General features: G+C 42.3%; 1 protein-coding gene across 3 annotated transcripts in view; it reads left to right on the forward strand.

Annotated features, from left to right (window-relative positions):
* The window catches only part of LOC129696308 (peroxidasin homolog), a 481,759-nt gene that overhangs the window by 311,017 nt on the left and 156,034 nt on the right, over nt 1-14,708 (forward strand). For all 3 annotated transcript variants that reach the window (XM_055634092.1, XM_055634091.1, XM_055634090.1), the window contains 2 exons: nt 9,889-10,058; nt 13,823-14,095. In XM_055634092.1, coding sequence (XP_055490067.1) covers nt 9,889-10,058; nt 13,823-14,095 — 443 coding nt within the window. The remainder of the gene's footprint in view (nt 1-9,888; nt 10,059-13,822; nt 14,096-14,708) is intronic.

The following is a 14,708-nucleotide window of genomic DNA, read 5'->3' on the forward strand; positions in this document are numbered from 1 at the left end:
AATAAAACATGCTTTTTAAATCTCACTTTGTCATGAATTTCTATGCCAATGGAAGGAATTGATTGTTTAATTCCCATAAATTTTACTCTGTTGGTTTATAACCCTGCTGCAGGCAAGGGTCGTTTTACACATGCGTTTATTCAATATCCACAAACATCCACTCTCAAGATAATCAAAATCATTATTTTTTGCACAATCATGTCATAAGAATATCTAAACTATCTATATTTTGTGTTATTGTCTATCCAAGATAAATATTTTCATACTAGACCTGACTAAAAACTTAAAAACTGGCAGATCTGGAGCACCGCTGATGGTAGGATTTGTAATAACTCTACTATTCCTGGGAGAGCAGGAGGATGAGGGGTGATCTTATAGGTGTACAAAATCACAAGATTAATAGATCAGGTAAACGCACAGTGTCTCTTGCCCAGCGCAGGAGGAATTGAAAACCAGGGGGCACAGGTTTAAGGGGTAACTTTTTTATACAAAGGGTGATAGGTGTATGGAACGAGTTGCTGGAGGAGGCAGTTGAGGGAGGTGTGATCGCAATATTTTAGAAGCATTTAGACAGGTACATGGATAGGACAGGTTTAGAGGGATATAGGCTAAATGCAGGCATGGAACTAGTATAGATGGAACAAGTTTGTTGGTGTCTCTTGCCTTCTTCCCATAACCACTGACACCTGTACCAAATTGGGCCTAATTTCACATTGTATGACTATGGAAATAAAAGTGGAAATGGTTGTTACCTTCTGCCGACTGGTGTGCAACACAAGCTACTGATCACCTTTCCTGGATGCCTGCTCCTAACTGCAGGAGTGAGTACCTGTTCTGTCTTCAAGCTAACCCTAGCTGACAGACAAGTATTTAGTGCTGGCCATCCATCAATAAAAGCAGGAAGCTCTGTCCCCGGAAATGCTTTGACCTGGCCCTTTCAGGTTACAACAGCGTCATACAGCATGGAAGCAGGCCCTTTGGCCCAACATGCTCACACTGACCATGATGCCCCATCTACACTACTCCCGCCTGCTTGCTTTTGGCCCATATCCTACTAAACCTTTTCTATCTGTGTACCTGTCCAAATGTCTTTTAAATATTGTGATAGTGCTTACCTCAACTACCTCCTCTCGTAGCTCGTTCAATACACCCACCGTCCTTTGTGCCACCAACTGCCAAAGAGATAGAATATTTGTATGCCTTAGAATGTAATTAGAATTTTAAAATAGCATTTATCTTTCTGAACTGTTTAATTAAAAAGTGAAAATCATTTGCAAACAACAAACAATGTTTTGTTGCATTTTAATATTTTAAATTAAAATAAATGAGGAACTGTCCTTATATTCATCCCAGGTTTATTATATTCATTGCTATTTTCCATTAAATTAAATGAGCCACTGTACTTGCACCAAGTTTAATCTGGCATTAAGTTGTGGGCGGATTTTCCAGTTTGGGAAATCCGCAGAGATTTGCGATCTGTTATTTGCTGAGAGAAATGTAACCTCGGAGTCGTGTCCTCAGTGCAGCATTCAGTTGAGAGGAAGCTTGGGAAGGCTGTTACTGGCAAGTGCCAAATTTCCATGCAGTTATACAGTTGGTGGTTATCAATGGACCTGTCAGCCTTTCAGGGCCTTTTGGAAGATCTGTAGCTTTGGTGTACAATTTGAGGTGAGTCCACTCAAAAATAGATGCATTTTCTAAATACAATTTAATCACTGTTTGAATTTTCAGTCTGCCTTGGTGGCGCCCATTTTACTATATAAATATTATCATCACAATAAATGTACCGAAGTGCAGCAAAATACCTTTGTGGATATTTGTTAACAGAAAATGTTTACACCTATGATAGAGTGAATAACAAGGCAGCCATGCAGTCCCCTCATTTTTACTTCAAGTGTACCATACCTTGTTAGGTGCACAAGGATCTTTATTTGCTGCAACATCTCAAGGTTGCATCCTCTGAAACCGTGCATTTAAACTTTTTTGTGTTCTGCTTTTGTGTTGAATTAATTTAAAAAGTCAAAATCACTTGTTATCAAATCAATGACAAATGAACAAGTCGGAAGAAGGGTCCTGAAATGTCACCAATCCATGTTCTCCAGTGATGCCCCCGACCTGCTCAGTTACTCCATCACTTTGTGTCTTTCTTTGGTAAACCAGCATCTGCAGTTCTTTGTTGCTACATGAATGGTCTGTCCATTAAGCTGATGTAACATAATTATTTCCAAAAGAAATTTAAAGAAAGATCATATAGTAACCAATCAATATGAGTAATTACAGGAAGTAGCAGTATATCAGCTTAATTAATTTTCTGTCTGCGCATACACTATATTATATATTAAGGCTACTGGGGAGAATTTAAACTAGTATGGTTGTGGGGAGGGACTCAAATTGGGAAAGCTAGCAGTCAGTGTGTGAGGCAGGAGGCAGAGAATGGTAGCACTGACCCAAAATGTAGGGGAGAGGGAAGAAAAAGACAATAAACAGAGAATAAGAGAGGGTGGGTTTCTTAAATGTGTATATGTTAATGCTAGGAGCATTGTAAGAAAGGCGGATGAACTTAGAGCCTGGATTGACACCTGGAAGTATGATGTTGTGGCGATCAGTGAAACATGGTTGCAGGAGGGCTGTGATTGGAAACTAAATATTCCAGGATTTTGTTGCCTCAGGTGTGATAGAATTGGAGGGGCAAGAGGTGGAGGTGTTGCATTGCTTATCAGGGAAGATATTACAGCAGTGCTTTGGCAGGATAGATTAGAGGGCTCGTCTAGGGAGGCTATTTGGGTGGAACTGAGAAATGGGAAAGGGGTAGCAACACTTATAGGGGTGTATTATAGACCGCCAAATGGGGAGCGAGAATTGGAAGAGCAAATATGTAAGGAGTTTGCAGATATTAGTAGTAAGCACAAGGTAGTGATTGTGGGAGATTTCAATTTTCCACACATAGACTAGGAAACACATTCTGTAAATGGGCTGGATGGGTTGGAGTTTGTAAAATGTGTGCAGGATAGTTTTTTGCAGCAATACATAGAAGTACCTACTAGAGAAGGGGCGGTGCTGGACCTCCTGTTAGGAAATGAGACGGGTCAGGTGGCAGAGGTATGCGTTGGGGAACAGTTCGGGACCAGTGATCACAATACCATTAGTTTCAAAATAATTATGGAGAGGGTCAGAACTGGACCTGGGGTTGAGATTTATGATTGGAGAAAGGCTAACTTTGAAGAGATGCGAAAGGATTTAAAAGGAGTAAATTGGGACAGTTTGTTTGACGGGAAAGATGTGGAAGAGAAATGGAGGAATTTTAAAGGTGAAATTTTAAGAGTACAGAATCTTTATGTCCCTGTTCGGTTGAAAGGAAATAGTAAAAATTGGAAAGAGCCATGGTTTTCAAGGGAAATTGGACACTTGGTTCGGAAAAAGAGAGAGATCTACAATAATTATAGGCAGCATGCAGTAAATGAGGTGCATGAGGAGTATAAATAATGTAAAAATAATCTTAAGAAAGAAATTAGAAAAGCTAAAAGAAGATATGAGGTTGCTTTGGCAAGTAAGGTGAAAGTAAATCCAAAGCGTTTCTACAGCTATATTAATAGCAAAAGGATAACGAGGGATAAAATTGGTCCATTAGAGAGTCAGAGTGGATAGCTATCTGCAGAGCCAAAAGAGATGGGGGAGATATTGAACAATTTCTTTTCTTCGTTATTCACCAAGGAGAAGGATATTGAATTATGTGAGGTAAGGGAAACAAGTAGAGTAGCTATGGAAACTATGAGATTCAAAGAAGAGGAAGTACTGACACTTTTGAGAAATATAAAAGTGGATAAGTCTCCAGGTCCAGACAGGATATTCCCTAGGACATTGAGGGAAGTTAGTGTAGAAATAGCAGGGGCTATGACAGAAATATTTCTGACAGAGTTCTGACAGAGTTGACATGGATAAGCTTTTCCCACTGAGAGTAGGGAAGATTCAAACAAGGGGACATGACTTGAGAATTAAGGGACAGAAGTTTAGGGGTAACATGAGGGGGAACTTCTTTACTCAGTGGTGGCTGTGTGGAATGAGCTTCCAGTGAAGTTGGTGGAGGCAGGTTCGTTTTTATCATTTAAAAATAAATTGGACAGTTATATGGACGGGAAAGGAACGGAGGGTTATGGTCTGAGCGCAGGTATATGGGACTAGGGGAGAATATGTGTTCGGCACAGACTAGAAGGGTCGAGATGGCCTGTTTCCGTGCTGTAATTGTTATATGATTATATCATCTAATTCTGAAATGCCCAGGTGGAATTCCTCCATTTGTCAACCTCACATAAATTCTTTGCAGCCTTTATGCTTAATTTTACTTCGGAGTCACGTGAGTGACTACGTGAAGAAGGGCCGTCCGTCTGCGTGCGCGTCATTACGTCTGAACGCAACGCGCGACGGACTTGCAGAGACACTGCGTCCTCCCAGGCCGTCGGGATCGGCAGGTAAGGAAAGTTGAATCACTTACCTGCGTTCTTCGGGCTTGAAACTTTTTGTAGTTTCAGGGCCCAGATGTCGAGGATACAGTCCGCGGGGAAGTCGGCTGCCGAAGACCGCAGCATTTCCCAGTAGCGGGCAACGGTGTTTCCCGACACAGCGCCGACAGCTGAACCGGCAGGAGACTTGTTGCAGGAGGAGAGCTCCGTTGGTGGTCCTGCAGTACGGGAAAATCCACCCGCAAGTCAAACAACCCGTTGACTCAGAAGAGTCCGGGGAGGGAAAGGGATACCCTCCCTCAACGGAGAGCGTCTGAGGACGACTGTCCCACATAGGAGCAACGTTTGGAGAAGTTGCTCCAACAATGACCTGCTCTAAGGAGAGAGCTGTGTCAGCCCGGGCCTACAGCAGCAGGCAGTACCGGGAGCCTCACACATGGGGCAGCCCAATGTCTTCCCCATTGGAGGGGGAAGTACATATGGAAGAAACCACTCTGAATCAGAGTACAAAAGCAGGGGGGGGGGGGGGGGGGGGGGGGGGGGGGGGGGGGGGGGGGGGGGGGGGGGGGGGGGGGAAACCTTCCCAGAGACAAGCAGAAGAAAGGAAGTAAGTAAGTAACTTTCGCATATAGCACTGTTTAAGTTAACTTGCACCAAAGAGCTTTACATAAAATAAATAATAAGCACAAAAGAAAAGAAATACTTCTGCAATCATCCAGGTTCCACTGGGTGCTTCCCTGGAAAGAAATCTAGAAAATGTCTCCTGCTCTGAGGAGAGGAGCATTCACGGTCAGTTTCAGTCTGACCCAAAGCAAGAATCTCATTTAGGCCCGCTGGAGGGGCCATGGCAGCGCAGGTATCCTCAGGGACCTGCGGCACCACCTGTTTTCAGGGCTACCTACAAATCTCACTCTCAATGGAGAGAAGTGTGAGTGATCAGTAGGTAACTGATCTCGAATTACAACACTATACAATACCATTCATTTGTCATTTGAACCTCACATAACGTTCAAACAAAATTTGGTTTTGAGATCAGTAGGTAACTGATCTCGAATTAAAGTATGAACATACTGAAGCACATGCATATGGCCTCAAGAGACAGCAGTTGGCAGAATATCCGCACAAATGCCGGCTAAGGAACAGCGCTATCAGGGTGACTTTGGAGAAATCAGCCGCCGAATCCTCTCTTCAGGTAAGACCAGAAGAAGGAATCAAAAGCTGTCGGACCAATCAAGGTACCAACGACAAGCAAACTTCATCAGTAGGCGACAACACTCCCCACACCTCCATAGGGGGTAAGCAGTTCACTGAAGCCGGTGGTAGCTTGAAAGCTGGGCACGGAAATATGATCAGAGTCGTCTTTCAAGGCAGACTCAGAATCATGTCCAGAATTGTCCGACAAGGCAGGCTCAGTATGATAAGGTTTTCAGACCAAGACCCAAGCAGAGGTCAGGAGAAACATGGAATCCACACTTCCTACCAGTCCAACTCCCAATCAAGGAGAGAAAAGGAACCCGCATCAGGGGCCTTTGGGCTTACCACAAGACCACCGGTAGCCATGGAGGTAGGTGGGTCTGGATTTACTGAAACAAGGGATTATGGACCAGTTACATGTTGATAATTTTACTCGTGTTTTTGTTCAAAATGACAATAACATGAATTTCAGATCTGGTTTTAAAAAACAGATAACAACATGTGATTATTTTTTTCTGCACAACATACACAGGTTCCAAGCAGACTTGGAACTCGGACCGGAATTGTCTTCAAGGCAGCCCCAGTATTTTGGGCAGGATTGCCTTCCAGGACAGGTGACAGATGGAGGATGTCACTTCATCCAGGTTTAACTCATTTGTGCAGTACAGAGTTTTAGAAACAACAATTTTTTGTAACGGTCTAACTACTGTTTTATAGGAGCTTCCTATAAAATGGTCACATGGCATGCATCGACCTCAAAGATGCATACTATTCGGTGTCTATTCATTAAGAACAGGAGATATTTGAAGTTTAACTGAATGGCATGGCTCTGCCAAATGGGTTGATATCAGCTCCTAGACTATTGACCAAACTACGGAAACCAATTCTGGGACTACAAATGTCTCAAAACCACATAGTAATGGCATATTTGGAGGACACTTTCATTTTGGAATCACCAAGAATTGGCAGAAGCATCAGTCAAGCAAACCAAAACCCTGTTTGAAAGAATTGGTTACCTCATCCATCTAGTTAAATCAAAATTGACACCTACAAGGGTAATTGATTACCTAGAATTTACTATCAAAAACAGCAAATATGTTGGTGACTTTGCCTAGGGGCAAACGACAATATGAATTAAGCCTGCAATGACCTGATAGTCAAATTCTAGCCATCTACCAGGCAAACAGCGAGTGTAATTGGCAAATAGTAGCTGCATTCCCAGCAGTACGGGCCTTTGCATTACCAGAACTTCCAGCAAGCAAAGGAAAGAACACTCAGATTACATGCAGGTCGAATTGGCAAACTATGGATTGCCAGCAGAGGCCATTGTTGAATAACTATGGTGGATAACGAATGGGAGACAGCTCAGGGAAATTTTGCTCGAAAGCCATCGAGGGTTCTTCAGACCTATGCAAGCGGCTAAGGATGGGGAGACACCAACACAGTCTAAAGCCGTGGGGGCAGATGGAATGAGCAGGAGTCTGTAATTCCCCAACACATGGAATCAATTACCCAGAATTGTCGGGGGCACAATATGGACTCAAGGTTCTCTGTAGCGATATGCAACCGGTGCTTGTTCAAATTCAGATTGATAACACCACTGCGGTGGCATATATCCATTAAAAAGGGTGGTGTAAAATCTATATCTTAAGACAGATTGTCGAACCTCATTTGGCACTTGTGTATTGAGAGGACTATTTGTGAAATCTACGAGACAGATATAACACGGTGACAGATGCTGGATCACGAATGTTTAATAACAACACAGAATGGATGTTGAATCCGACAGTATTTAACAAAATAACTACACGATTTGGCATACAAGATGTTGATCTGTTTGCATCTAGACTAACCATTAGTTACCCAGATATGTGTCCTGCGAGCTCGATCCAGGAGCAAGGCAGTGGATGCTTTCTCCCACAATTGGGGAGGAATGTTTATGAATGCTTTCCGCCAATTTGTCTCACAAACTGATGCTTCACAAAAATCAAGCAAGACTAAGCCACAGGCATATTGGTAGTGCCAGATTGGCCTACTCAAGCCTGGTCCCCAAAAATTTGGGGAATTATAGTCCAACCAGTAATGGCTGTACCCAAGAGCATGGACCTCCTAGTGAACCCAGTTACAGGGAGCAATCATCTACTACATGAACGTATAACTTGTTGGTCTGCAGATTCTGAGGAGGCCATTTCAAGGCATAGGACTGTCCGAACAAATACAACACAGTTCGGATAACGGATGTCTTGGAGTTCCTATCAACTGTACTATAACTATAAACTAAGTTATAGTGCATCGATAGTGCCAGAGGCGCACTCTCCTCCAATCCGGAAACAGGGCACAGTTTGATAGGAACACACATCTTTACAACAAAATTCATGAAGGGAATTTACAATTTAAGACTTCCAAGGCCAAGGTACACTGACACATGGGATGTGAGCGTGGTACAAACCCTACTTTGACAGTGGGGACCGCCTATAACTAACCCTGAAGGTGGTATGCTGACAAAGAGTCCAGACACTGCAAAAGCTACGGTTGGACTACATGACCACCAATATGAACAACATAACATTCCTAATCAGGAACCTGATAAAACAGAGCAGGCCAGGAATGCCAGGGATGGAGATCCAGTTCTTGGCATATCTAGAGGACCAACGGTTGTGTGGGTGGTAACATACTAACACCACTATCTGAGAGTTACGGAGAACCTCAGAGGCTGAGAACAATCGGTCCTCATCAGCCATAAAAAAACCACACCAAAAGTTGTCGACTCAAACCATCTCCAGATGGTCAAAAGAGGTTATGGCGGTAGCAGGAGTAAACATTTATATGGTTAAATCTCACTCCACCAGGGCTGCATCTACGTCGGCAGCAAGAGCTATGGACATGCCCCTTGATGACATCCTAGTGGCTGCAGGATGGACGAATGAAATAACAGTCCACCGGTTTTATAACAAACCCATAACCAGACTGGGGGTGTTTGCACGTACCATTTTAAGTTCTGTCCCTTAGTTTCCCCCCAAGGTTGGGAGGGGTAACTTTTTAAAAAACTTTTCTTTCATTTAAAGCATCAGTGTCTTTACTTAACTATGTAATGTCTGAATGCTTTAATGATTACACGCATCCATGGTCAATTCATTCAGTGTGTGACGTCTGGATTTGTAACCGGCGTCTAATCACAGAGCTTTGAAATCTTCACGTAGTCACTCACATGACTCCGAAGTAAAATAGTAAGATTAAACGAGAACTTACCAGTTTGAAGTTTGATCTTGATTTTATGAGGAGTTACGATTAGCGATTACGTGCCCACCGCTCCCACCCTCATACTATCAAGGTCATATGGAAGTTCTAGTTTCTTCACAATCTTACTATTCTCAGGTCTTTTTATCTGTGATTTAACACCTCTGCTTTGAAGATTGACGCGCACGCAGACGGACTGCCCTTCTTCACGTAATCGCTCATCGTAACTCCTCATAAAATCAAGATCAAACTTCAAACTGGTAAGTTCTCGTTTAATCTTACTATTTTCAGAGTCAAGTTTCTCCAGTACACTTTATTCCATTCTGAACACCAGACTCTCTATTCTGAAAACCAGTCTCTAGCCCCACAGGAACATTTACTTAAACACAAGGAACCGCAGATGCAGGTTTACAAGAAAAGGACACAAAGTGCTGGAGTAACTCTTAATCAATTTATTTGGCTGGGTGTCTAGTTTTGGGAAACAAATCTTGACTTCCTTGCTAATGATTGGCTAATTTAACTCATGGGTGTATCAGTTCTGACGAAAGATCATCAAGCTGAAATCTCTTGTTCCCTCTTCAAGGATGCTATCTGACTAGCTGAGTATTTCTAACATATATGGGTTTTACATAGTTTGTGGGGTGTTAAACTAGGATAACATAGAACTAGTGTATGGATGGTAATTGGTTTGCGCTGACTCTGTGGGCCGAAGGGCCTGTTTCCGCACTGTATCTAAACTAAAGTAAAACGATTTCAAGTTGACCACCTTTCATTAGTATTGTGAATTTTTATATTGAACTGTATTGGTTTCCTTGGTTGCCTTTCCATATTATTTCCACTGAACTTACATTGGGAATCTGACAAAAATAACACACAAATTTTGATCCCAATATATTTCTACACACATCGGAATATTAAGCGGATCAGGTATCAAATCCAGTTATTCCTTTATTTTGTCTTTGGCTGCTTTTAATTGTGTACATCTCTATTTTATTGATAGCAATGAATTACACATGAAGAATGACATTCGCCTGAATTTACTAGATGATGGTACCTTAATGATCCATAACACACAGGAATCTGACCAAGGAACATACCAATGCATGGCCAAAAATGTGGTGGGAGAAGCAACAACTCAAGGTGTTCTACTCCGATACTTTGGTACTCCAAGTAAGAAATCATCCTCCTTAGAATATTCTTTATTTCTTTTCATTCTGTAATTATTTAATGATTTCCTTTCTTCATTCCCGTTCTCACACCAGCTGCAACTTGAAATAGCTTCATATCATATTGTGGAGGTTTAGAGATTAATCCAGAGTTTAGTTGCAAAGTGAACTGTGTTTGCACTGAATTTGAAATAAAATATTCGACTGAAGGCACTGAAGAGGTATATTAAAGTCAGATGAGTCCATTTACAGAACATCAGTTCTTGCTCTTTCTTGTAACTGATGGAATGTTGGTGGGTTATCTCTCCATGGTCCATTAATGCAGAATGTCCTTATTTATTTTTGAGAATAACATCAGTTTAATCAAAGTGAGATGTGATTTACATCTGTTCCTTATAAGTTCACTTGTTGCCTGTGAAACCACAAATTAACAATCCTCTTCAGTCCTTGTTCCAGCAAATTGTTTTCTTGTGCCTTTAGAAAAACGAAAGGAACTGGTGGGGTATAAAGGTAAATTAATTTTCACGGTGGTCCCTGATCATCTGGCATCAATGAAAAATGACTTAAATTAATTATACATATTGTTTTCTGTGAATTCCTTGGATCGCCCAATACAATATGTAATCAGAAACTTAAGAGAACTCAATGGAATTTCATAGCAAAGATGTTCATATTAGCACCACGTATTTTAGCTATATAAGAGGGTTGCACTGGGGACTCAAAGAACTGCAGATGTTGGAATCTTGAGAGAAATGCTAAGTGTGAGAGGAACTCGGCAGGTCAGGAAGCATCTGTGGAGGACAAATTACATTTTGGATCGGGACCCTCCCTCAAACTGACGGTAGTAGTGCGGACAGAGGAGGAAAAGAGAGGTGGGGGTGGGCCAAAGCCTGGCTTGTGATATTGGATAGAAGTGAGTGGGTTTGCATGGAATGTTTAAGAAGGAACTGCAGATGCTGGAAAAATCAAAGATAAATAAAAATGGAGAAACTAGTGGGTGAGGCAGCATCTATGGAATGAAGGAATAGGTGACGTTTTGGGTCGAAACCCTTCTTCAGACTGATGTGGGGGTGGTGGGGGCGGGAAGCAAAAAGGAAGAGGCGGAGACAGTGGGCTGTGGGAGAGCTGGGGAGGTGAGGGGAAAGACGGAGAAAGCAAGGACTACCTGAAATTGGAAGCAATGTTCATACCGATGAGGAGTAAACTATCCAAGTGAAATATGAGGTGCTGCTCCTCCAATTTACGGTGGGACTCACTCTGGCCATGGAGGAGGCCCAGGACAGAAAAGTCAGATTTGGAATGGGAGGGGGAGTTGAAGTACTGAGCCACCGGGAGATCAGGTTGGTTATTGCGAAGTGAGCGAAGGTGTTGGCCGAAACTATATAAGAGGCTTGTTCTCATCGATGTAGAGCAACTGACACCTAGAGCAGCAGATGAAATAGATGAGGTTGGAGGAGGTGCAGGTGAACCTCTGCCACACCTGGAAAGACTGCTTGAGTCCTTGGATGGAGTCAAGGGGAGGAGGTAAAGCGACAAGTGTAGCGTTTGCTGCAGTTGCAAGTGAATGTACGAGGTGAAGGGGTGTTTTGGGTGAGAAGGGACAAATTGACCAAGGAGTTACGGAGGGAGCGTTCTCTGCGGAAAGCCGAAAGGGGAGGAGATGGGAAGATGTGGTCAGTGGTGGGATCCCGTTGGAGGTGGTGAAAATGTCGGAGGATTATCTGCTGTATGTGACGGCTGGTAGGGTGGAAGGTGAGGACAAGGGGGGACTCTGCCCTTGTTGCGAGTGGGGATGGGGAGTGAGAGCAGAGTTACAGGATATAGAAGAGACCCTGGTGAGAGCCTCATCTATAGTCAAAGAGGGGAACCCCCATTCCCTAAAGAATGAGGACATCTCCGATGCCTTGGTTTGGAAAACCTCATCCTGGGTGCAGATGCGGCATAGACGGGGGAATTGGGAATAGGGGATAGAGTCCTTACAGGAAGCAGGGTGGGAAGAAGTGTGGTCCAGATAGCCATGGGAGTCAGTGGATTTATAGTAGATGTCGGTAAGTAGTATGTTACCTGTGATGGAGATAGTGAGGTCCAGAAACAGTAGGGAGATGGCGGAAATGGTCCAAGTAAATTTGAGTGCATTGGGTTTGCATGGAAGATGCGTTGGGGAAGTAACAAAGGTTAGAAGCGAAAAGGCGACAAAGGGTGTCAGATAAAGAGAGAAGCTGAGTGAAATATAAAGTGAAACAGACGGATACAGGTATGAGGTCAGGGGAAGAGGAAAATTACACTATTACACAATTAGGTATTTTGCAGAATTAGTGATTCCAGAGTATCCAAAAATCTGAAACTTGCTATATATTTGAGTGCGTTTTAACTGAAGGATCACAATTTATGATGTGCTCTTAAACCCTACCTGTTCATTCCATAACATAAAATCCAATAATAGCAGGAGTCTGAAGTTCAGTATAATATCTGAATGAATGAAAGGAAAACTCGCATTTATAGTATCTCCTTCAAAATGTCCCAAAACAATTTATAACCAATGGAATATTACAGCCACTGTTGTAATAAAGGAAATGCAACAGTCAGTTTGCATCCAGCAAACTCCTCCAAGCAACAATGTGATTGTGACCAGTTCATTTATTTTATCTTAAAGCTTTTTAATGGAGTAGGGTATTGCCCTGAGACCCAGTTCGCAAAAAATAAATTTATGGACTTTAATGTACATCTGCAAGCAGACAAGGTCTTGGATTCTCATCACATCCAAAAGATACCCAACAGTACATATCAGGAGCATTAGCCTAAATTTTTCAGCTCATTTCTTTTAACTGGTATTTGTAACCTCGGCCTTCTGATTTGGAGGCAAGACTAGTGGACACTAGTGGACAAATTGAATTAACTTGAATCAAAGTTTGGGTGGCACGGTGGTGCAGCGGTAGAGTTGCTGCCTTACAGTGTATGCAACGTCAGAGATCCGGTTTCGATCCTGACTATGGGTGCTGTCTCTACAGAGTTTATACATTCTCCCCATGTCCTGCATGGGTTTTCTCTGAGATCTTTGGTTTCCTCCCACACTCCAAAGACATACAGGTCTGTAGGTAAATTGGCTTGGTAAGTATAAAAATTGTCCCTCGTGTGTGTGTGATAGTGTTAATATGCGGAGATCGCTGGTCAGCGTGAACCCGATGGGCTGGAAGGTCTGTTTCCACCCTGTATCTCTGAACTAAACTAAACAAAAGTTGTTGGTATTGCTAGTTCTCGTATTCAAATACAAATATGGAAATAAGAAACCATGTTAATGGGGATTTGACAAATGTTTCAAATGACAACTCTCCCAAAGACTCAAGTGATGCACGACCGTACTTTAATTTGGATTGATGATTGTACAGTTCCTCTTGTGATGCTGAACTTAGAGCATAAAATACATACCTTAAGCTTCCCCGTAAGTTTAAGTGTGAGTGAAGCAATGTTTATTTAGGGGAAGGAAGAAGATGTTAGAATCATACACACATGGGAAGTCTTATCATGATTTTTAGATCCAAATTTATTTGTAGTTTACTTCATCCATTTTTGTTGGAATGTAAACTATGGTGCCATTTTTGAATATCAAGGTATTTTCATTGCAAAATACTTATTTGCATAAATATGTAACGCGCTAGATCACACACAAGCTCAATCAATATTTATAAACTTGATGGTATACCATTACTTGGCATTTCAATAAGATTTTCCAAAGAACAATGTTTATTGTGCCTCAAATTTCTAATGCAGCCAAGCCCAGTTTCGTGATTCAGCCACGAAACACTGAAGTTCTGGTCGGATCAAGTATCACATTGGAGTGCAGCGCCACTGGGCATCCCCAGCCTCGAGTTACATGGACTAAAGGAAATGGAGAGCTGCTGCCCACACACTCCAGGTACCATACCACTTCCTCAGGTGGCCTCTTTATTCGGAATGTCACTCTGCAGGACCACGGCCAGTTCATCTGCCACGCCAGCAATAACCAAGATTCCATCCAGTCCTCGGCATCCATCATTGTTCAGGGTAAGTGTTTTCGCCATTGATGAGTGGTGATTCATGACTTTATTTATGGGGAGAAGGCAAGAAAATGGGATTAGGAGGCAAAGATCAGCCTTGATTGAATGGCGGAGTAGTCTCAATGGGCCGAATGGCCCGATTCTACTCCTATAACTTGTGAACTTGTAGTTTCACCAATTTGCATTTCATTTTTACCGTGACATGTGCGATATACAAAAGCATACTCGTTGAGCTAGGCTTTCCAAAAATCCACAGTTCAGTGTTGGTAGGGAAAATGGATAGATAGTTATAGAGACTAGGTCTTAGAGTTGTACAGCACAGAAATGTGATGTTTGGTCCTCTTTGTTCATGCTGCCATTTTATCTATCTATTCTAATCCCATTTACCAGTATTATGTGGTAGCATTATAATTGGCAATATAAGTACTTGTCTAAATGTTTCTTAAATAAAATTACCTGCCTGTGCTACATCCTCAGACTTCAAACCATCTGGGTGACAAAAACGTAATTTCTTCCCCTCGAAATCTCCTATTTCCCGCCACAAACCTATGCCCTCTTGAATGTGTCTTCCCGCCTAAGGGAAAAATCTTTACTATTAACCCTATCTATGCACCATATAA

The sequence above is a fragment of the Leucoraja erinacea genome, chromosome 4 (assembly GCF_028641065.1).
Source record: "Leucoraja erinacea ecotype New England chromosome 4, Leri_hhj_1, whole genome shotgun sequence".
Lineage (NCBI taxonomy): Eukaryota > Metazoa > Chordata > Chondrichthyes > Rajiformes > Rajidae > Leucoraja > Leucoraja erinaceus.